Source organism: Cyrtonyx montezumae, unplaced genomic scaffold (assembly GCF_038088225.1).
Source record: "Cyrtonyx montezumae isolate F1298 unplaced genomic scaffold, pur_monq_1.0 scaffold_40, whole genome shotgun sequence".
In the NCBI taxonomy this organism is placed as follows: Eukaryota; Metazoa; Chordata; class Aves; order Galliformes; family Odontophoridae; genus Cyrtonyx; species Cyrtonyx montezumae.
Window position 1 is genome coordinate 126644 of NW_027072046.1, and position 24402 is coordinate 151045.

Consider the following 24402-nt stretch of genomic DNA (forward strand, 5'->3'; position numbering starts at 1 on the left):
CAGAGAGAGGAAACAGAGAAAAAACGAGAGAGGAAACAGAGAGGAAACAGAGAGGAAACAGAGAGGAAACAGAGAGGAAACAGAGAGGAAACAGAGAGGAAACGCGAGAGGAAACAGAGAGGAAACGCGAGAGGAAACAGAGAGGAAACAGAGAGGAAACAAAGAGGAAACGCGAGAGGAAACACGAGAGGAAACAGAGAGGAAACAGAAAGGAAACCGAGAGGAAACCGAGAGGAAACGCGAGAGGAAACCGAGAGGAAACAGAGAGGAAACGCGATAGGAAACAGAGAGGAAACAGAAGAAACGCGAGAGGGAACAGAGAGGAAACAGAGAGGAAACAGAGAGGAAACGCGAGAGGAAACAGAGAGGAAACAGAGAGGAAACGCGAGAGGAAACAGAGAGGAAACGCGAGAGGAAACAGAGAGGAAACGCGAGAGGAAACGCGAGAGGAAACAGAGAGGAAACGCGAGAGGAAACCGAGAGGAAACGCGAGCGGAAACAGAGAGGAAACGCGAGAGGAAACAGAGACGAAACAGAGAGGAAACTGAGAGGAAACGCGAGAGGAAACGCGAGAGGTAACATAGAGTAAACGCGAGAGGAAACAGAGAGGAAACAGAGAGGAAAGAGAGGAAACGCGAGAGGAAACAGAGAGGAAACAGAGAGGAAACCCGAGAGGAAACAGAGAGGAAACAGAGAGGAAACAGAGACGAAACAAAGAGGAAACAGAGAGGAAACGCGAGAGGAAACAGAGAGGAAACAGAGAGGAAACCGAGAGGAAACACGAGAGGAAACCGAGAGGAAACGCGAGAGGAAACGCAAGAGGAAACAGAGAGGAAACGCGAGAGGAAACAGAGAGGAAACGCGAGAGGAAATAGAGAGGAAACGCGAGAGGAAACAGAGAGGAAACAGAGAGGAAACAGAGAGGAAACAGAGAGGAAACAGAGAGGAAACAGAGAGGAAACAGAGAGGTAATGCGAGACGAAATGCGAGAGGAAACAGAGAGGAAACGCGAGAGGAAACAGAGAGGAAACGCGAGAGGAAACAGAGAGGAAACGCGAGAGGAAACGCGAGAGGAAACGCGAGAGGTAACAGAGAGGAAACGCGAGAGGAAACAGAGAGGAAACAGAGAGGAAACAAAGAGGAAACGCGAGAGGAAACACGAGAGGAAACAGAGAGGAAACAGAAAGGAAACCGAGAGGAAACCGAGAGGAAACGCGAGAGGAAACCGAGAGGAAACGCGATAGGAAACAGAGAGGAAACAGAAGAAACGCGAGAGGGAACAGAGAGGAAACAGAGAGGAAACAGAGAGGAAACGCGAGAGGAAACAGAGAGGAAACAGAGAGGAAACGCGAGAGGAAACAGAGAGGAAACAGAGAGGAAACGCGAGAGGAAACGCGAGAGGAAACAGAGAGGAAACGCGAGAGGAAACCGAGAGGAAACGCGAGCGGAAACAGAGAGGAAACGCGAGAGGAAACAGAGACGAAACAGAGAGGAAACTGAGAGGAAACGCGAGAGGAAACGCGAGAGGTAACATAGAGTAAACGCGAGAGGAAACAGAGAGGAAACAGAGAGGAAAGAGAGGAAACGCGAGAGGAAACAGAGAGGAAACAGAGAGGAAACCCGAGAGGAAACAGAGAGGAAACAGAGAGGAAACAGAGACGAAACAAAGAGGAAACAGAGAGGAAACGCGAGAGGAAACAGAGAGGAAACAGAGAGGAAACAGAGAGGAAATGCGAGAGGAAACAGAGAGAGGAAACAGAGAAAAAACGAGAGAGGAAACAGAGAGGAAACAGAGAGGAAACAGAGAGGAAACAGAGAGGAAACAGAGAGGAAACAGAGAGGAAACGCGAGAGGAAACAGAGAGGAAACGCGAGAGGAAACAGAGAGGAAACAGAGAGGAAACAGAGAGGAAACGCGAGAGGAAACAAAGAGGAAACGCGAGAGGAAACAGAGGGAAAGGCGAGAGGAAACAGAGAGGAAACAGAGAGGAAACGCGAGAAGAAACAGAGAGGAAACGCGAGAGGAAACAGAGAGGAAACAGAGAGGAAACGCGAGAGGAAACAGAGAGGAAACGAGAGAGGAAAAGCGAGAGGAAACGCGTGAGGAAACGCGAGAGGAAACAGAGGAAACGCGAGAGGAAACAGAGAGGAAACACGAGAGGAAACAGAGAGGAAACAGAGAGGAAATGCGAGAGGAAACAGAGAGAGGAAACAGAGAAAAAACGAGAGAGGAAACGCGAGAGGAAACAGAGAGGAAACAGAGAGGAAACGCGAGAGGAAACAGAGAGGAAACGCGAGAGGAAACAGAGAGGAAACAGAGAGGAAACGCGAGAGGAAACAGAGAGTAAACGCGAGAGGAAACGCGAGAGGAAACAGAGAGGAAACGCGAGAGGAAACCGAGAGGAAACGCGAGCGGAAACAGAGAGGAAACGCGAGAGGAAACAGAGACGAAACAGAGAGGAAACTGAGAGGAAACGCGAGAGGAAACGCGAGAGGTAACATAGAGTAAACGCGAGAGGAAACAGAGAGGAAACAGAGAGGAAACGCGAGAGGAAACGCGAGAGGAAACAGAGAGGAAACAGAGAGGAAACAGAGAGGAAACAGAGACGAAAAAAGAGGAAACAGAGAGGAAACGCGAGAGGAAACAGAGAGGAAACAGAGAGGAAACAGAGAGGAAATGCGAGAGGAAACAGAGAGAGGAAACAGAGAAAAAACGAGAGAGGAAACAGAGAGGAAACAGAGAGGAAACAGAGAGGAAACAGAGAGGAAACAGAGAGGAAACGCGAGAGGAAACAGAGAGGAAACGCGAGAGGAAACAGAGAGGAAACAGAGAGGAAACAAAGAGGAAACGCGAGAGGAAACACGAGAGGAAACAGAGAGGAAACAGAAAGGAAACCGAGAGGAAACCGAGAGGAAACGCGAGAGGAAACCGAGAGGAAACGCGATAGGAAACAGAGAGGAAACAGAAGAAACGCGAGAGGGAACAGAGAGGAAACAGAGAGGAAACAGAGAGGAAACGCGAGAGGAAACAGAGAGGAAACAGAGAGGAAACGCGAGAGGAAACAGAGAGGAAACGCGAGAGGAAACAGAGAGGAAACGCGAGAGGAAACGCGAGAGGAAACAGAGAGGAAACGCGAGAGGAAACCGAGAGGAAACGCGAGCGGAAACAGAGAGGAAACGCGAGAGGAAACAGAGACGAAACAGAGAGGAAACTGAGAGGAAACGCGAGAGGAAACGTGAGAGGTAACATAGAGTAAACGCGAGAGGAAACAGAGAGGAAACAGAGAGGAAAGAGAGGAAACGCGAGAGGAAACAGAGAGGAAACAGAGAGGAAACCCGAGAGGAAACAGAGAGGAAACAGAGAGGAAACAGAGACGAAACAAAGAGGAAACAGAGAGGAAACGCGAGAGGAAACAGAGAGGAAACGCGAGAGGAAACCGAGAGGAAACACGAGAGGAAACCGAGAGGAAACGCGAGAGGAAACGCAAGAGGAAACAGAGAGGAAACGCGAGAGGAAACAGAGAGGAAACGCGAGAGGAAATAGAGAGGAAACGCGAGAGGAAACAGAGAGGAAACAGAGAGGAAACAGAGAGGAAACAGAGAGGAAACAGAGAGGAAACAGAGAGGAAACAGAGAGGAAACAGAGAGGAAACAGAGAGGTAATGCGAGACGAAATGCGAGAGGAAACAGAGAGGAAACGCGAGAGGAAACAGAGAGGAAACGCGAGAGGAAACAGAGAGGAAACGCGAGAGGAAACGCGAGAGGAAACGCGAGAGGTAACAGAGAGGAAACGCGAGAGGAAACAGAGAGGAAACAGAGAGGAAACAAAGAGGAAACGCGAGAGGAAACACGAGAGGAAACAGAGAGGAAACAGAAAGGAAACCGAGAGGAAACCGAGAGGAAACGCGATAGGAAACAGAGAGGAAACAGAAGAAACGCGAGAGGGAACAGAGAGGAAACAGAGAGGAAACAGAGAGGAAACGCGAGAGGAAACAGAGAGGAAACAGAGAGGAAACGCGAGAGGAAACAGAGAGGAAACGCGAGAGGAAACAGAGAGGAAACGCGAGAGGAAACGCGAGAGGAAACAGAGAGGAAACGCGAGAGGAAACCGAGAGGAAACGCGAGCGGAAACAGAGAGGAAACGCGAGAGGAAACAGAGACGAAACAGAGAGGAAACTGAGAGGAAACGCGAGAGGAAACGCGAGAGGTAACATAGAGTAAACGCGAGAGGAAACAGAGAGGAAACAGAGAGGAAAGAGAGGAAACGCGAGAGGAAACAGAGAGGAAACAGAGAGGAAACCCGAGAGGAAACAGAGAGGAAACAGAGAGGAAACAGAGACGAAACAAAGAGGAAACAGAGAGGAAACGCGAGAGGAAACCGAGAGGAAACAGAGAGGAAACCGAGAGGAAACACGAGAGGAAACCGAGAGGAAACGCGAGAGGAAACGCAAGAGGAAACAGAGAGGAAACGCGAGAGGAAACAGAGAGGAAACGCGAGAGGAAATAGAGAGGAAACGCGAGAGGAAACAGAGAGGAAACAGAGAGGAAACAGAGAGGAAACAGAGAGGAAACAGAGAGGAAACAGAGAGGAAACAGAGAGGAAACAGAGAGGAAACAGAGAGGTAATGCGAGACGAAATGCGAGAGGAAACAGAGAGGAAACGCGAGAGGAAACAGAGAGGAAACGCGAGAGGAAACAGAGAGGAAACGCGAGAGGAAACGCGAGAGGAAACGCGAGAGGTAACAGAGAGGAAACGCGAGAGGAAACAGAGAGGAAACAGAGAGGAAACAAAGAGGAAACGCGAGAGGAAACACGAGAGGAAACAGAGAGGAAACAGAAAGGAAACCGAGAGGAAACCGAGAGGAAACGCGAGAGGAAACCGAGAGGAAACGCGATAGGAAACAGAGAGGAAACAGAAGAAACGCGAGAGGGAACAGAGAGGAAACAGAGAGGAAACAGAGAGGAAACGCGAGAGGAAACAGAGAGGAAACAGAGAGGAAACGCGAGAGGAAACAGAGAGGAAACGCGAGAGGAAACAGAGAGGAAACGCGAGAGGAAACAGAGAGGAAACAGAGAGGAAACGCGAGAGGAAACAGAGAGTAAACGCGAGAGGAAACGCGAGAGGAAACGCGAGAGGAAACAGAGAGGAAACGCGAGAGGAAACCGAGAGGAAACGCGAGCGGAAACAGAGAGGAAACGCGAGAGGAAACAGAGACGAAACAGAGAGGAAACTGAGAGGAAACGCGAGAGGAAACGCGAGAGGTAACATAGAGTAAACGCGAGAGGAAACAGAGAGGAAACAGAGAGGAAAGAGAGGAAACGCGAGAGGAAACAGAGAGGAAACAGAGAGGAAACCCGAGAGGAAACAGAGAGGAAACAGAGAGGAAACAGAGACGAAACAAAGAGGAAACAGAGAGGAAACGCGAGAGGAAACAGAGAGGAAACAGAGAGGAAACAGAGAGGAAATGCGAGAGGAAACAGAGAGAGGAAACAGAGAAAAAACGAGAGAGGAAACAGAGAGGAAACAGAGAGGAAACAGAGAGGAAACAGAGAGGAAACAGAGAGGAAACAGAGAGGAAACGCGAGAGGAAACAGAGAGGAAACGCGAGAGGAAACAGAGAGGAAACAGAGAGGAAACAAAGAGGAAACGCGAGAGGAAACACGAGAGGAAACAGAGAGGAAACAGAAAGGAAACCGAGAGGAAACGCGAGAGGAAACCGAGAGGAAACAGAGAGGAAACGCGATAGGAAACAGAGAGGAAACAGAAGAAACGCGAGAGGGAACAGAGAGGAAACAGAGAGGAAACAGAGAGGAAACGCGAGAGGAAACAGAGAGGAAACAGAGAGGAAACGCGAGAGGAAACAGAGAGGAAACGCGAGAGGAAACAGAGAGGAAACGCGAGAGGAAACGCGAGAGGAAACAGAGAGGAAACGCGAGAGGAAACCGAGAGGAAACGCGAGCGGAAACAGAGAGGAAACGCGAGAGGAAACAGAGACGAAACAGAGAGGAAACTGAGAGGAAACGCGAGAGGAAACAGAGAGGAAACAGAGAGGAAACAGAGAGGAAACAGAGAGGAAACAGAGAGGAAACAGAGAGGTAATGCGAGACGAAATGCGAGAGGAAACAGAGAGGAAACGCGAGAGGAAACAGAGAGGAAACGCGAGAGGAAACAGAGAGGAAACGCGAGAGGAAACGCGAGAGGAAACGCGAGAGGTAACAGAGAGGAAACGCGAGAGGAAACAGAGAGGAAACAGAGAGGAAACAAAGAGGAAACGCGAGAGGAAACACGAGAGGAAACAGAGAGGAAACAGAAAGGAAACCGAGAGGAAACCGAGAGGAAACGCGATAGGAAACAGAGAGGAAACAGAAGAAACGCGAGAGGGAACAGAGAGGAAACAGAGAGGAAACAGAGAGGAAACGCGAGAGGAAACAGAGAGGAAACAGAGAGGAAACGCGAGAGGAAACAGAGAGGAAACGCGAGAGGAAACAGAGAGGAAACGCGAGAGGAAACGCGAGAGGAAACAGAGAGGAAACGCGAGAGGAAACCGAGAGGAAACGCGAGCGGAAACAGAGAGGAAACGCGAGAGGAAACAGAGACGAAACAGAGAGGAAACTGAGAGGAAACGCGAGAGGAAACGCGAGAGGTAACATAGAGTAAACGCGAGAGGAAACAGAGAGGAAACAGAGAGGAAAGAGAGGAAACGCGAGAGGAAACAGAGAGGAAACAGAGAGGAAACCCGAGAGGAAACAGAGAGGAAACAGAGAGGAAACAGAGACGAAACAAAGAGGAAACAGAGAGGAAACGCGAGAGGAAACCGAGAGGAAACAGAGAGGAAACCGAGAGGAAACACGAGAGGAAACCGAGAGGAAACGCGAGAGGAAACGCAAGAGGAAACAGAGAGGAAACGCGAGAGGAAACAGAGAGGAAACGCGAGAGGAAATAGAGAGGAAACGCGAGAGGAAACAGAGAGGAAACAGAGAGGAAACAGAGAGGAAACAGAGAGGAAACAGAGAGGAAACAGAGAGGAAACAGAGAGGAAACAGAGAGGTAATGCGAGACGAAATGCGAGAGGAAACAGAGAGGAAACGCGAGAGGAAACAGAGAGGAAACGCGAGAGGAAACAGAGAGGAAACGCGAGAGGAAACGCGAGAGGAAACGCGAGAGGTAACAGAGAGGAAACGCGAGAGGAAACAGAGAGGAAACAGAGAGGAAACAAAGAGGAAACGCGAGAGGAAACACGAGAGGAAACAGAGAGGAAACAGAAAGGAAACCGAGAGGAAACCGAGAGGAAACGCGAGAGGAAACCGAGAGGAAACGCGATAGGAAACAGAGAGGAAACAGAAGAAACGCGAGAGGGAACAGAGAGGAAACAGAGAGGAAACAGAGAGGAAACGCGAGAGGAAACAGAGAGGAAACAGAGAGGAAACGCGAGAGGAAACAGAGAGGAAACGCGAGAGGAAACAGAGAGGAAACGCGAGAGGAAACAGAGAGGAAACAGAGAGGAAACGCGAGAGGAAACAGAGAGTAAACGCGAGAGGAAACGCGAGAGGAAACGCGAGAGGAAACAGAGAGGAAACGCGAGAGGAAACCGAGAGGAAACGCGAGCGGAAACAGAGAGGAAACGCGAGAGGAAACAGAGACGAAACAGAGAGGAAACTGAGAGGAAACGCGAGAGGAAACGCGAGAGGTAACATAGAGTAAACGCGAGAGGAAACAGAGAGGAAACAGAGAGGAAAGAGAGGAAACGCGAGAGGAAACAGAGAGGAAACAGAGAGGAAACCCGAGAGGAAACAGAGAGGAAACAGAGAGGAAACAGAGACGAAACAAAGAGGAAACAGAGAGGAAACGCGAGAGGAAACAGAGAGGAAACAGAGAGGAAACAGAGAGGAAATGCGAGAGGAAACAGAGAGAGGAAACAGAGAAAAAACGAGAGAGGAAACAGAGAGGAAACAGAGAGGAAACAGAGAGGAAACAGAGAGGAAACAGAGAGGAAACGCGAGAGGAAACAGAGAGGAAACGCGAGAGGAAACAGAGAGGAAACAGAGAGGAAACAAAGAGGAAACGCGAGAGGAAACACGAGAGGAAACAGAGAGGAAACAGAAAGGAAACCGAGAGGAAACCGAGAGGAAACGCGAGAGGAAACCGAGAGGAAACAGAGAGGAAACGCGATAGGAAACAGAGAGGAAACAGAAGAAACGCGAGAGGGAACAGAGAGGAAACAGAGAGGAAACAGAGAGGAAACGCGAGAGGAAACAGAGAGGAAACAGAGAGGAAACGCGAGAGGAAACAGAGAGGAAACGCGAGAGGAAACAGAGAGGAAACGCGAGAGGAAACGCGAGAGGAAACAGAGAGGAAACGCGAGAGGAAACCGAGAGGAAACGCGAGCGGAAACAGAGAGGAAACGCGAGAGGAAACAGAGACGAAACAGAGAGGAAACTGAGAGGAAACGCGAGAGGAAACGCGAGAGGTAACATAGAGTAAACGCGAGAGGAAAGAGAGGAAACGCGAGAGGAAACAGAGAGGAAACAGAGAGGAAACCCGAGAGGAAACAGAGAGGAAACAGAGAGGAAACAGAGACGAAACAAAGAGGAAACAGAGAGGAAACGCGAAAGGAAACAGAGAGGAAACAGAGAGGAAACCGAGAGGAAACACGAGAGGAAACCGAGAGGAAACGCGAGAGGAAACGCAAGAGGAAACAGAGAGGAAACGCGAGAGGAAACAGAGAGGAAACAGAGAGGAAACAGAGAGGAAACAGAGAGGAAACAGAGAGGAAACAGAGAGGAAACAGAGAGGAAACAGAGAGGTAATGCGAGACGAAATGCGAGAGGAAACAGAGAGGAAACGCGAGAGGAAACAGAGAGGAAACGCGAGAGGAAACAGAGAGGAAACGCGAGAGGAAACGCGAGAGGAAACGCGAGAGGTAACAGAGAGGAAACGCGAGAGGAAACAGAGAGGAAACAGAGAGGAAACAAAGAGGAAACGCGAGAGGAAACACGAGAGGAAACAGAGAGGAAACAGAAAGGAAACCGAGAGGAAACCGAGAGGAAACGCGAGAGGAAACCGAGAGGAAACGCGATAGGAAACAGAGAGGAAACAGAAGAAACGCGAGAGGGAACAGAGAGGAAACAGAGAGGAAACAGAGAGGAAACGCGAGAGGAAACAGAGAGGAAACAGAGAGGAAACGCGAGAGGAAACAGAGAGGAAACGCGAGAGGAAACAGAGAGGAAACGCGAGAGGAAACAGAGAGGAAACAGAGAGGAAACGCGAGAGGAAACAGAGAGTAAACGCGAGAGGAAACGCGAGAGGAAACGCGAGAGGAAACAGAGAGGAAACGCGAGAGGAAACCGAGAGGAAACGCGAGCGGAAACAGAGAGGAAACGCGAGAGGAAACAGAGACGAAACAGAGAGGAAACTGAGAGGAAACGCGAGAGGAAACGCGAGAGGTAACATAGAGTAAACGCGAGAGGAAACAGAGAGGAAACAGAGAGGAAAGAGAGGAAACGCGAGAGGAAACAGAGAGGAAACAGAGAGGAAACCCGAGAGGAAACAGAGAGGAAACAGAGAGGAAACAGAGACGAAACAAAGAGGAAACAGAGAGGAAACGCGAGAGGAAACAGAGAGGAAACAGAGAGGAAACAGAGAGGAAATGCGAGAGGAAACAGAGAGAGGAAACAGAGAAAAAACGAGAGAGGAAACAGAGAGGAAACAGAGAGGAAACAGAGAGGAAACAGAGAGGAAACAGAGAGGAAACGCGAGAGGAAACAGAGAGGAAACGCGAGAGGAAACAGAGAGGAAACAGAGAGGAAACAAAGAGGAAACGCGAGAGGAAACACGAGAGGAAACAGAGAGGAAACAGAAAGGAAACCGAGAGGAAACCGAGAGGAAACGCGAGAGGAAACCGAGAGGAAACAGAGAGGAAACGCGATAGGAAACAGAGAGGAAACAGAAGAAACGCGAGAGGGAACAGAGAGGAAACAGAGAGGAAACAGAGAGGAAACGCGAGAGGAAACAGAGAGGAAACAGAGAGGAAACGCGAGAGGAAACAGAGAGGAAACGCGAGAGGAAACAGAGAGGAAACGCGAGAGGAAACGCGAGAGGAAACAGAGAGGAAACGCGAGAGGAAACCGAGAGGAAACGCGAGCGGAAACAGAGAGGAAACGCGAGAGGAAACAGAGACGAAACAGAGAGGAAACTGAGAGGAAACGCGAGAGGAAACGCGAGAGGTAACATAGAGTAAACGCGAGAGGAAAGAGAGGAAACGCGAGAGGAAACAGAGAGGAAACAGAGAGGAAACCCGAGAGGAAACAGAGAGGAAACAGAGAGGAAACAGAGACGAAACAAAGAGGAAACAGAGAGGAAACGCGAAAGGAAACAGAGAGGAAACAGAGAGGAAACCGAGAGGAAACACGAGAGGAAACCGAGAGGAAACGCGAGAGGAAACGCAAGAGGAAACAGAGAGGAAACGCGAGAGGAAACAGAGAGGAAACGCGAGAGGAAATAGAGAGGAAACGCGAGAGGAAACAGAGAGGAAACAGAGAGGAAACAGAGAGGAAACAGAGAGGAAACAGAGAGGAAACAGAGAGGAAACAGAGAGGAAACAGAGAGGAAACAGAGAGGTAATGCGAGACGAAATGCGAGAGGAAACAGAGAGGAAACGCGAGAGGAAACAGAGAGGAAACGCGAGAGGAAACAGAGAGGAAACGCGAGAGGAAACGCGAGAGGAAACGCGAGAGGTAACAGAGAGGAAACGCGAGAGGAAACAGAGAGGAAACAGAGAGGAAACAAAGAGGAAACGCGAGAGGAAACACGAGAGGAAACAGAGAGGAAACAGAAAGGAAACCGAGAGGAAACCGAGAGGAAACGCGAGAGGAAACCGAGAGGAAACGCGATAGGAAACAGAGAGGAAACAGAAGAAACGCGAGAGGGAACAGAGAGGAAACAGAGAGGAAACAGAGAGGAAACGCGAGAGGAAACAGAGAGGAAACAGAGAGGAAACGCGAGAGGAAACAGAGAGGAAACGCGAGAGGAAACAGAGAGGAAACAGAGAGGAAACGCGAGAGGAAACAGAGAGTAAACGCGAGAGGAAACGCGAGAGGAAACAGAGAGGAAACGCGAGAGGAAACCGAGAGGAAACGCGAGCGGAAACAGAGAGGAAACGCGAGAGGAAACAGAGACGAAACAGAGAGGAAACTGAGAGGAAACGCGAGAGGAAACGCGAGAGGTAACATAGAGTAAACGCGAGAGGAAACAGAGAGGAAACAGAGAGGAAAGAGAGGAAACGCGAGAGGAAACAGAGAGGAAACAGAGAGGAAACCCGAGAGGAAACAGAGAGGAAACAGAGAGGAAACAGAGACGAAACAAAGAGGAAACAGAGAGGAAACGCGAGAGGAAACAGAGAGGAAACAGAGAGGAAACAGAGAGGAAATGCGAGAGGAAACAGAGAGAGGAAACAGAGAAAAAACGAGAGAGGAAACAGAGAGGAAACAGAGAGGAAACAGAGAGGAAACAGAGAGGAAACAGAGAGGAAACGCGAGAGGAAACAGAGAGGAAACGCGAGAGGAAACAGAGAGGAAACAGAGAGGAAACAGAGAGGAAACGCGAGAGGAAACAAAGAGGAAACGCGAGAGGAAACAGAGGGAAAGGCGAGAGGAAACAGAGAGGAAACAGAGAGGAAACGCGAGAAGAAACAGAGAGGAAACGCGAGAGGAAACAGAGAGGAAACAGAGAGGAAACGCGAGAGGAAACAGAGAGGAAACGAGAGAGGAAAAGCGAGAGGAAACGCGTGAGGAAACGCGAGAGGAAACAGAGGAAACGCGAGAGGAAACAGAGAGGAAACACGAGAGGAAACAGAGAGGAAACAGAGAGGAAACGCGAGAGGAAACAGAGGAAACGCGAGAGGAAACAGAGGAAACGCGAGAGGAAACAGAGAGGAAACAGAGAGGAAACAGAAAGGAAACAGAGAGGAAACCGAGAGGAAACGCGAGAGGAAACCGAGAGGAAACGCGATAGGAAACAGAGAGGAAACAGAAGAAAAGCGAGAGGGAACAGAGAGGAAACAGAGAGGAAACAGAGAGGAAACGTGAGAGGAAACAGAGAGGAAACGCGAGAGGAAACAGAGAGGAAATGCGAGAGGAAACAGAGAGGAAACAGAGAGGAAACAGAGAGGAAAGGCGAGAGGAAACAGAGAGGAAACAGAGAGGAAACGCGAGAGGAAACAGAGAGGAAACGCGAGAGGAAACAGAGAGGAAACAGAGAGGAAACAGAGAGGAAACGCGAGAGGAAACAGAGAGTAAACGCGAGAGGAAACGCGAGAGGAAAAAGAGAGGAAACGCGAGAGGAAACAGAGAGGAAACGCGAGCGGAAACAGAGAGGAAATGCGAGAGGAAACAGAGACGAAACAGAGAGGAAACAGAGAGGAAACGCGAGAGGAAACGCGAGAGGAAACGCGAAAGGAAACAGAGAGGAAACGCGAGAGGAAACAGAGAGGAAACAGAGAGGAAAGAGAGGAATCGTGAGAGGAAACAGAGAGGAAACCCGAGAAGAAAACAGAGAGGAAACAGAGAGGAAACAGAGAGGAAACAAAGAGGAAACAGAGAGGAAACGCGAGAGGAAACAGAGAGGAAAAGCGAGAGGAAACGCGAGAGGAAACAGAGAGGAAACGCGAGAGGAAACAGAGAGGAAACGCGAGAGGAAACAGAGAGGAAACACGAGAGGAAAGAGAGAGGAAACAGAGAGGAAACGCGAGATAAAACCGAGAAGAAACCGAGAGGAAACACGAGAGGAAACCGAGAGGAAACGCGAGAGGAAACGCGAGAGGAAACAGAGAGGAAACGCGAGAGGAAACAGAGATGAAACGCGAAAGGAAACAGAGAGGAAACGCGAGAGGAAACAGAGAGGAAAAAAAGAGGAAAAGCGAGAGGAAAAGCGAGAGGAAACGCGAGAGGAAACAGAGAGGAAAAGCGAGAGGAAACAGAGAGGAAACGCAAGAGGAAACGCGAGAGGAAACAGAGAGGAAACGCGAGAGGAAACAGAGAGGAAACGCGAGAGGAAACCGAGAGGAAACACGAGAGGAAACCGAGAGGAAACGCAAGAGGAAACAGAGAGGAAACGCGAGAGGAAACAGAGAGGAAACGCGAGAGGAAATAGAGAGGAAACGCGAGAGGAAACAGAGAGGAAACAGAGAGGAAACAGAGAGGAAACAGAGAGGAAACAGAGAGGAAACAGAGAGGAAACAGAGAGGAAACAGAGAGGAAACAGAGAGGTAATGCGAGACGAAACGCGAGAGGAAACAGAGAGGAAACGCGAGAGGAAACAGAGAGGAAACGCGAGAGGAAACAGAGAGGAAACGCGAGAGGAAACGCGAGAGGAAACGCGAGAGGAAACGCGAGAGGTAACAGAGAGGAAACGCGAGAGGAAACAGAGAGGAAACAGAGAGGAAAGAGAGGAAACGCGAGAGGAAACAGAGAGGAAACAGAGAGGAAACCCGAGAGGAAACAGAGAGGAAACAGAGAGGAAACAGAGATGAAACAAAGAGGAAACAGAGAGGAAACGCGAGAGGAAACAGAGAGGAAACAGAGAGGAAACAGAGAGGAAACAGAGAGGAAATGCGAGAGGAAACAGAGAGAGGAAACAGAGAAAAAACGAGAGAGGAAACAGAGAGGAAACAGAGAGGAAACAGAGAGGAAACAGAGAGGAAACAGAGAGGAAACGCGAGAGGAAACAGAGAGGAAACGCGAGAGGAAACAGAGAGGAAACGCGAGAGGAAACAGAGAGGAAACAGAAGAAACGCGAGAGGGAACAGAGAGGAAACAGAGAGGAAACAGAGAGGAAACGTGAGAGGAAACAGAGATGATACAGAGAGGAAAAAGAGAGGAAACGTGAGAGGAAACAGAGAGGAAACGTGAGAGGAAACAGAGAGGAAACGCGAGAGGAAACAGAGAGGAAATGCGAGAGGAAATAAAGAGGAAACAGAGAGGAAACAGAGAGGAAAGGCGAGAGGAAACAGAGAGGAAACAGAGAGGAAACGCGAGAGGAAACAGAGAGGAAACGCGAGAGGAAACAGAGAGGAAACAGAGAGGAAACAGAGAGGAAACGCGAGAGGAAACAGAGAGTAAACGCGAGAGGAAACGCGAGAGGAAAAAGAGAGGAAACGCGAGAGGAAACAGAGAGGAAACGCGAGCGGAAACAGAGAGGAAATGCGAGAGGAAACAGAGACGAAACAGAGAGGAAACAGAGAGGAAACGCGAGAGGAAACGCGAGAGGAAACGCGAAAGGAAACAGAGAGGAAACGCGAGAGGAAACAGAGAGGAAACAGAGAGGAAAGAGAGGAATCGCGAGAGGAAACAGAGAGGAAACAGAGAGGAAACCCGAGAAGAAAACAGAGAGGAAACAGAGAGGAAACAGAGAGGAAACAAAGAGGAAACAGAGAGGAAACGCGAGAGGAAACAGAGAGGAAAAGCGAGAGGAAACGCGAGAGGAAACAGAGAGGAAACGCGAGAGGAAACAGAGAGGAAACGCGAGAGGAAACAGAGAGGAAACGCGAGAGGAAAGAGAGAGGAAACAGAGAGGAAACGCGAGATAAAACCGAGAAGAAACCGAGAGGAAACACGAGAGGAAACCGAGAGGAAACGCGAGAGGAAACGCGAGAGGAAACAGAGAGGAAACGCGAGAGGAAACAGAGATGAAACGCGAAAGGAAACAGAGAGGAAACGCGAGAGGAAACAGAGAGGAAAAAAAGAGGAAAAGCGAGAGGAAAAGCGAGAGGAAACGCGAGAGGAAACAGAGAGGAAAAGCGAGAGGAAACAGAGAGTTAACGCGAGAGGAAACAGAGAGGAAACGCAAGAGGAAACGCGAGAGGAAACAGAGAGGAAACGCGAGAGGAAACCGAGAGGAAACACGAGAGGAAACCGAGAGGAAACGCGAGAGGAAACGCAAGAGGAAACAGAGAGGAAACGCGAGAGGAAACAGAGAGGAAACGCGAGAGGAAATAGAGAGGAAACGCGAGAGGAAACAGAGAGGAAACAGAGAGGAAACAGAGAGGAAACAGAGAGGAAACGCGAGAGGAAACAGAGAGGAAACAGAGAGGTAATGCGAGACGAAACGCGAGAGGAAACAGAGAGGAAACGCGAGAGGAAACAGAGAGGAAACGCGAGAGGAAACAGAGAGGAAACGCGAGAGGAAACGCGAGAGGAAACGCGAGAGGTAACAGAGAGGAAACGCGAGAGGAAACAGAGAGGAAACAGAGAGGAAAGAGAGGAAACGCGAGAGGAAACAGAGAGGAAACAGAGAGGAAACCCGAGAGGAAACAGAGAGGAAACAGAGAGGAAACAGAGACGAAACAAAGAGGAAACAGAGAGGAAACGCGAGAGGAAACAGAGAGGAAACAGAGAGGAAACAGAGAGGAAATGCGAGAGGAAACAGAGAGAGGAAACAGAGAAAAAACGAGAGAGGAAACAGAGAGGAAACAGAGAGGAAACAGAGAGGAAACGCGAGAGGAAACAGAGAGGAAACGCGAGAGGAAACAGAGAGGAAACAGAAGAAACGCGAGAGGGAACAGAGAGGAAACAGAGAGGAAACAGAGAGGAAACGTGAGAGGAAACAGAGATGATACAGAGAGGAAAAAGAGAGGAAACGTGAGAGGAAACAGAGAGGAAACGTGAGAGGAAACAGAGAGGAAACGCGAGAGGAAACAGAGAGGAAATGCGAGAGGAAATAAAGAGGAAACAGAGAGGAAACAGAGAGGAAAGGCGAGAGGAAACAGAGAGGAAAGAGAGAGGAAACGCGAGAGGAAACAGAGAGGAAACGCGAGAGGAAACAGAGAGGAAACAGAGAGGAAACGCGAGAGGAAACAGATAGGAAACGCGAGAGGAAACAGAGTGGAAACACGAGAGGAAACGCGAAAGGAAACAGAGAGGAAACGCGAAAGGAAACAGAGAGGAAACGCGAGAGGAAACAGAGAGGAAACGCGAGAGGAAACAGAGAGGAAACGCGAGAGGAAACAGAGAGGAAACGCGAGAGGAAACAGAGAGGAAACGCGAGAGGAAACAGAGAGGAAACGCGAGAGGAAAGGAGAGGAAACGCGAGAGGAAACAGAGAATAAACGCGAGAGGAAACAGAGAGGAAACATAGAGGAAACGCGAGAGGAAACAGAGAGGAAACAGAGAGGAAACGCGAGAGGAAACAGAGAGGAAACGCGAGAGGAAACAGAGAGGAAACAGAGAGGAAACAAAGAGGAAACGCGAGAGGAAACAGAGAGGAAACCGAGAGGAAATCGAGAGGAAACCGAGAGGAAACGCGAGAGGAAACTGAGAGGAAACAGAGAGGAAACGCGAGAGAGAACAGAGAGGAAACGTGAGAGGAAACAGAGAGGAAAGGCGAGAGGAAACGCAAAAGGAAACAGAGAGGAAACGCGAGAGGAAACGTGAGAGGAAACAGCGAGGAAACGTGAGAGGAAACAGCGAGGAAACGCGAGAGGAAACAGAGAGGAAACGCAAGCGGAAGCAGAGAGGAGGCAGAGAGGAAACGCGAGAGGAAACAGAGAGGAAACGTGAGAGGAAACAGAGAGGAAGCAGAGAGGAAACGCGAGAGGAAACAGAGAGGAAACAGAGAGGAAACAGAGAGGAAACGCGAGAGGAAACAGAGAGGAAACGCGAGAGGAAACAGAGAGGAAACAGAGAGGAAACGCGAAAGGAAACAGAGAGGAAACGCGAAAGGAAACAGAGAGGAAACGCGAGAGGAAACAGAGAGGAAATGCAAGCGGAAGCAGAGAGGAGGCAGAGAGGAAACGCGAGAGGAAACAGAGGAAACGTGAGAGGAAACAGAGAGGAAGCAGAGAGGAAACGCGAGAGGAAACAGAGAGGAAACAGAGAGGAAACAGAGAGGAAACGCGAGAGGAAACAGAGAGGAAACGCGAGAGGAAACGTGAGAGGAAACAGAGAGGAAACGCGAAAGGAAACAGAGAGGAAACGCGAAAGGAAACAGAGAGGAAACGCGAGAGGAAACAGAGAGGAAACAGAGAGGAAACGCGAGAGGAAACAGAGAGGAAACGCGAGAGGAAACAGAGAGGAAACGCGAGAGGAAACAGAGAGGAAACGCGAGAGGAAACAGAGAGGAAACGCGAGAGGAAACAGAGAGTAAGCAGAGAGGAAACGCGAGAGGAAACAGAGAGGAAACGGGAGAGGAAACGCGAGAGGAAACAGAGAGGAAACGCGAGAGGAAAAAGTGAGGAAACGCGAGAGGAAACAGAGAGGAAACGCGAGAGGAAACGCGAGAGGAAACGCGAGAGGAAACAGAGAGGAAACGCGAGAGGAAACAGAGAGGAAACAGAGAGGAAACGCGAGAGGAAACAGAGAGGAAACGCGAGAGGAAACAGAGAGTAAACGCGAGAGGAAACGCGAGAGGAAACAGAGAGGAAACGCGAGAGGAAACGTGAGAGGAAACAGAGAGGAAACGCGAGAGGAAACAGAGAGGAAACGCGAGAGGAAACAGAGAGGAAACAGAGAGGAAACGCGAGAGGAAACAGAGAGGAAACGTGAGAGGAAACGCGAGAGGAAACAGAGAGGAAACGCGAGAGGAAACAGAGAGGAAACGCGAGAGGAAACAGAGAGGAAACAGAGAGGAAACGCGAGAGGAAACAGAGAGGAAACAGAGAGGAAACGCGAGAGGAAACAGAGAGGAAACGCGAGAGGAAACAGAGAGGAAACAGAGAGGAAACAGAGAGGAAACGCGAGAGGAAACAGAGAGGAAACAGAGAGGAAACGCGAGAGGAAACAGAGAGGAAACATGAGAGGAAACAGAGAGGAATCGCGAGAGGAAACAGAGAGGAAACGCGAGAGGAAACAGAGAGGAAACGCGAGAGGAAACATATAGGATACGCGAGAGGAAACGCGAGAGGAAACGCGAGAGGAAACAGAGAGGAAACAGAGAGGAAACAGAGAGGAAACAGAGGAAACAGAGAGGAAACGCGAGAGGAAACAGAGAGGAAACGCGAGAGGAAACAAAAACAATGAAAGAAAAACGGAAATAATTATAAGGAAGCAGGAAATGTTAGCAAGGAGGAAATCAAATCTTTCAAAAAATGAAAGGAATCTGGAAATATAGGTAACAGGAAATGAAAGGAAAAATATAAAAGCAAACAGGAAATGAATCGAAACCATAAATGAATGGGAAAAGGGAATGAAAGGAAACAGTAAATGGAAGCAAAACCGGAAATGAAAGGAAAGAAATAATGTGAGGAAACCAGAAAGGAGAGGAAACCGGAAATGAGAGGAAACCGGAAAGGAAAACATACAAATAATGAGAGGAAACCGGAAAGGAAAGGAAACCGGAAAGGAAAGGAAACAGGTTGTTGCAGTAGCTGGATGCTGCTGTAGGTTTTCTCCAAAATAGTATAGGAAACTTTGATTTAATTATTTATTTTGGTAAGGATTCCATTCATCTTCAACATCAGTCTCTGTTTTCAGATACCGTTTACGATTTGAACGTATGATTTTAGTTGAAACTGATTGGAGTTGAAATCTAATGTTGATGTACACCCTGTTATTAAGAAAAAACGTTATATGAGCTTTAGCACCCTAAAGACCTTTTTCTCCTTTTCCACAACAATGTCATTGTGTTTTGTCTTTAGGCATCTCTCTGTGGTAAGAATGGACTTGCACTTCAGCAACATATAAACGCTTTTGAAAAGATCAATCCGTTTAACTTCCAAGAACCAAGCAAGCCACCGTTCTTTTTGACTTCCAATTCTGATTTGGCCTATAGAAGTCATGAAACAGAGGCAGGAAGCACCCATGGTAAAAGTGAGGATGATGATGGACCTCATTTTGATCTTGTGGTGCCGCTCCCTGACAAGGTTGAAGAATCTCAAGAAACAGCAGAGGAAGACAAGGCTGAGTTTAGTTTTGGCCGAAATAGTGCCAGTACTTTTACTTTTGCGGACCTTGCCAAAAGTACTCCTGCAAAAGGCTTTTGGATTGGCAAAAAAGACCCTAACTCTGAAGGCTTCTCAGGCGCAGGTGAACAGCGGTTTTCCTGGAAGGTTTCTAAAGCTGATGGCAAAGCAAGCACCTCTGCTGATCTTGGTAAGAAGGATGATGATGCGTCTGAGGCTGAGGACAGTAATGATATCCATTTGGAACGGATAGTTCTGGTGCCTGAGAAAGCAGAACCATTTACGGGAGAGGAAGCTGAGAAAGTGCCGTACTCCCAAAGAGTAAAGTTATTTAGGTTTGATCCAGACAGAAGCCAGTGGAAACAACGTGGTGCGGGCAGCCTGAAGATCCTTGAAAATGGAGTTAATGTCAAAGTAGTAGTGATGCAACGTGAGCAGGTACTAAAGGTCTGTGCAAATCACTGGAGAACAACAACAGTGAACTTGAAAGTGCTGTCGGGCTCAGGCAAAGCATGGATGTGGATGGCCTGTGAGTTCTCTGATGGCAATGCAAAGCTGGGGCAGCTGGCAGCAAAGTTCAGAACAGCAGAGCAGGCTGAGGAGTTCAAGCAGAAGTTTGAAGAGTGTCAGCAGCTACTGCTAGATGTACCAGTGAGGACACCCCCTAAACTTGTTGATACAGGCAGGACAGCTCAGCTTACAGAGAAAGCAGAAGAAACAAAGCGTGGCTTAAGAGACCTCAGAACGTCTGTGACAGATGCCAGGACCAAACTAGCAAAAGAAGAAACTACAAACTCTGTTTGTGCCAGTGGTCCTTCTGATTCGGTGATAAAACCGCATGCTGAAGGTACTGCCCCTGCTCTGGAACGGAGTAAGTGTGGGTTGCGCGGAGAAGCAAGTTCAAGTAGCTGTGTATACGCGTTACCTCTTGCAAGTAGCCCCGTGAGGATAAGTCTGTCTCCAATTGGAGAGTCTGCAGCTGACAGCTTACAATCTGCCTCGAGTCCATCCAGCTCTCCTGCCAAGCAGAACCAGAGTGGAGCGTCTCTTAAAACTTTAGGACCAATTTGTGTATCGAGCACCTCTGACAGGCCAACACAGACAGTGGATTCTCCTCCAAAGTTTGTATTCAGATCTGAATCTGTCAGGAGAATTTTCAATACTGGAAAGTCAGAGACGTTCACGTTTGGAAATAGTTCAGGCACCGGTTCCCTCTTTGGATTCAGCTTTAAACCTCCAGGAAAAAGCGGAGACAGTATCGTGACATTTCAGAAAGCAGAGCAGAAAGAAATGGGGGTGGCTGAGCTCCCAAAAAGCTCTGTCTCACCTCGGAAACCTTCAGGCAGCATGGCATCCAACTCTGCCCCTTCAGCACAGGATGGGCCCTCCAACTTCTCATTCAAAATTCTGGAAAAAGGTGAGTGTTAATTGAACTCGTAACGTATTCAAGTGTGCGCCTTACTAGTCTGTCACTTACTAATAGCTAGCTGCAGGGTTTTTCTTCTTGGGTTTTTTTTTTTTTTTTTTTTTTCCTTATCGTGTATTTTCTTTCAGTTCTAATGCGTGTAGGTGGTTATTCAAATTCCAGAGTTCCAACCTGAGTGAATATTAAGTGGTAGTTACTTACACGTAAAAATACAAGCCTGCGTGATGCAGGATCTAGTGTTACTCTCGAGTGAGATGGAGAATCGCAGGCAGGACTTGGGGATCTTTACAGAAGGGATGGTTAAAATGTCAGGGTTGAGTGCTTGAAGCACGTTTTTTAGCTTGAACTGGTATCATACATGCAGGGCCTTCACTCTGACTGGTGAATGATGAAAACGGCATTCGTGCTGAAGCTAAGGCTTGAATTATCCCTGGGACAGGGTGGATGGGTATTCTGAAACTACGCTCGGTACATTTACTTGAAGTCTTGAAGGGTGGGTGGTCTGTGCAATTTCAGATGCACAAGCAGTGACTTAGTTGGCTGGCTTTTACTGATAGAGGACTTCATGCGCTGCTTCCTCCCATTACAGGACTGTATCACCAGGTGAAAGGTGCGTATTCTGCTTGTGTCAAATTAGCGACTTTGTGTTAAAGAAGGGAGGAGAAAAAGCTGTGTCATAACATCAGTAGTGGTATTTCTCCTTGCTGGGAAAGCTAGTTACATTTCAGAAAGCTGAGAGCGGTATTTTTGTTGCTTTGGTAGTATGGAACTAAAAGATTTCTTCTAGAATGAATGTCAGTAACTGCTGTTATGTCGAAAAGTTGAGATTAGTCAGTAAAAAGCGTAAGCTTCCCAGGAGTAACTTGAAATAAGTTCTGTTCAGTTGCTGTTTGATACCTTCTGGAATGTGAAACGCTCAAAGCTCTTCAATAGCACACACTGCTGCAGGCAGCTTTAATTCTGTGACTCCCTTTCTCAGTCCTGGATTGTACTTTTCCACCGTGGGTGATACCTCTATGGCTCTTGTCTCTATCAGTGTTTTGTTTGGTGTAAGGACATGAGTAATCCTCGTACCACTATAGAAACACTGACCTGATCCTGGCCTGAGATGTGAATTTCAAGGGCGGTAGGGTAGGATGTAGTTGGGTATGCAGGTTAGAACTTGTTCCTTCTTAGCACGGTTGGTAACTCTGTCTGTTCTAGCATTCTGTAACTGTGACTGTTTTTCCGGTGGATGGCTCGAAAATACATAGGCTTCAAATGTGTTTCCAGCGACCACAGTAATAATTCAGCTTTGTGACGTGGGCAATGGGGAGCTGGTGTTGCTAGTATGACTAGAACCAACAGACACTGATATTACTGAGAGTGGTAAAACGGTCATCTTCCTTTTGGCCAACGACCTTCCATCTCCCTTTCCAAGTCTGCTCTGTGAGACTCTTAACTAAAAAGGGCAAGGTGCTTGTTTTCTGAAAAGGTGAAAGCCGTGCCATGAATGTAGGCAGAGCAAGTGTCAGTAGTGTAATAAAGCACCTGTACGTAAATAAGAATTGGGAACTTACTTGCTGATGTGTAAAGTTCTTCAAACATATGTGGAAGTCTTGCGTGCGTGGCCAGGCTTGTGAGTCTGAAGGGCTTAACAAACTTGGACTTGTGTCTGCGTGTGGAGAACTGATGAGAACTCCCGCTTGTTTCCTGTATTTCAGATGAAGTCTGTGAACCAACAGCTCAGAAACTTAGAAATACCTTCAGTTTCAGTGACAGACATACTTCAGGAATCTCTTTTTCAGAAAGCGTGGGACAAAATGCTGAGGAAGCTGAGAAAGTGCCGTACTCCCAAAGAGTAAAGTTATTTAGGTTTGATCCAGACAGAAGCCAGTGGAAACAACGTGGTGCGGGCAGCCTGAAGATCCTTGAAAATGGAGTTAATGTCAAAGTAGTAGTGATGCAACGTGAGCAGGTACTAAAGGTCTGTGCAAATCACTGGAGAACAACAACAGTGAACTTGAAAGTGCTGTCGGGCTCAGGCAAAGCATGGATGTGGATGGCCTGTGAGTTCTCTGATGGCAATGCAAAGCTGGGGCAGCTGGCAGCAAAGTTCAGAACAGCAGAGCAGGCTGAGGAGTTCAAGCAGAAGTTTGAAGAGTGTCAGCAGCTACTGCTAGATGTACCAGTGAGGACACCCCCTAAACTTGTTGATACAGGCAGGACAGCTCAGCTTACAGAGAAAGCAGAAGAAACAAAGCGTGGCTTAAGAGACCTCAGAACGTCTGTGACAGATGCCAGGACCAAACTAGCAAAAGAAGAAACTACAAACTCTGTTTGTGCCAGTGGTCCTTCTGATTCGGTGATAAAACCGCATGCTGAAGGTACTGCCCCTGCTCTGGAACGGAGTAAGTGTGGGTTGCGCGGAGAAGCAAGTTCAAGTAGCTGTGTATACGCGTTACCTCTTGCAAGTAGCCCCGTGAGGATAAGTCTGTCTCCAATTGGAGAGTCTGCAGCTGACAGCTTACAATCTGCCTCGAGTCCATCCAGCTCTCCTGCCAAGCAGAACCAGAGTGGAGCGTCTCTTAAAACTTTAGGGCCAATTTGTGTATCGAGCACCTCTGACAGGCCAACAAAGACAGTGGATTCTCCTCCAAAGTTTGTATTCAGATCTGAATCTGTCAGGAGAATTTTCAATACTGGAAAGTCAGAGACGTTCACGTTTGGAAATAGTTCAGGCACCGGTTCCCTCTTTGGATTCAGCTTTAAACCTCCAGGAAAAAGCGGAGACAGTATCGTGACATTTCAGAAAGCAGAGCAGAAAGAAATGGGGGTGGCTGAGCTCCCAAAAAGCTCTGTCTCACCTCGGAAACCTTCAGGCAGCATGGCATCCAACTCTGCCCCTTCAGCACAGGATGGGCCCTCCAACTTCTCATTCAAAATTCTGGAAAAAGGTGAGTGTTAATTGAACTCGTAACGTATTCAAGTGTGCGCCTTACTAGTCTGTCACTTACTAATAGCTAGCTGCAGGGTTTTTTTTCTTGTTTTTTTTTTTTTTTTTTTTTGCCTTATCATGTATTTTCTTTCAGTTCTAATGCGTGTAGGTGGTTATTCAAATTCCAGAGTTCCAACCTGAGTGAATATTAAGTGGTAGTTACTTACACGTAAAAATACAAGCCTGCGTGATGCAGGATCTAGTGTTACTCTCGAGTGAGATGGAGAATCGCAGGCAGGACTTGGGGATCTTTACAGAAGGGATGGTTAAAATGTCAGGGTTGAGTGCTTGAAGCACGTTTTTTAGCTTGAACTGGTATCATACATGCAGGGCCTTCACTCTGACTGGTGAATGATGAAAACGGCATTCGTGCTGAAGCTAAGGCTTGAATTATCCCTGGGACAGGGTGGATGGGTATTCTGAAACTACGCTCGGTACATTTACTTGAAGTCTTGAAGGGTGGGTGGTCTGTGCAATTTCAGATGCACAAGCAGTGACTTAGTTGGCTGGCTTTTACTGATAGAGGACTTCATGCGCTGCTTCCTCCCATTACAGGACTGTATCACCAGGTGAAAGGTGCGTATTCTGCTTGTGTCAAATTAGCGACTTTGTGTTAAAGAAGGGAGGAGAAAAAGCTGTGTCATAACATCAGTAGTGGTATTTCTCCTTGCTGGGAAAGCTAGTTACATTTCAGAAAGCTGAGAGCGGTATTTTCGTTGCTTTGGTAGTATGGAACTAAAAGATTTCTTCTAGAATGAATGTCAGTAACTGCTGTTATGTCGAAAAGTTGAGATTAGTCAGTAAAAAGCGTAAGCTTCCCAGGAGTAACTTGAAATAAGTTCTGTTCAGTTGCTGTTTGATACCTTCTGGAATGTGAAACGCTCAAAGCTCTTCAATAGCACACACTGCTGCAGGCAGCTTTAATTCTGTGACTCCCTTTCTCAGTCCTGGATTGTACTTTTCATCCGCGGGTGATACCTCTATGGCTCTTGTCTCTATCAGTGTTTTGTTTGGTGTAAGGACATGAGTAATCCTCGTACCACTATAGAAACACTGACCTGATCCTGGCCTGAGATGTGAATTTCAAGGGCGGTAGGGTAGGATGTAGTT

The 24402-nt window shown here is 48.2% G+C and overlaps 1 protein-coding gene across 1 annotated transcript in view; it reads left to right on the forward strand.

Moving 5' to 3' along the window:
* Positions 1-24402, forward strand: part of LOC136055330 (E3 SUMO-protein ligase RanBP2-like) — a 53632-nt gene that overhangs the window by 23221 nt on the left and 6009 nt on the right. Inside the window, exons 2-3 of the mRNA XM_065747055.1 lie at positions 18760-20306; positions 22019-23251. Coding sequence (XP_065603127.1) covers positions 18760-20306; positions 22019-23251 — 2780 coding nt within the window. The remainder of the gene's footprint in view (positions 1-18759; positions 20307-22018; positions 23252-24402) is intronic.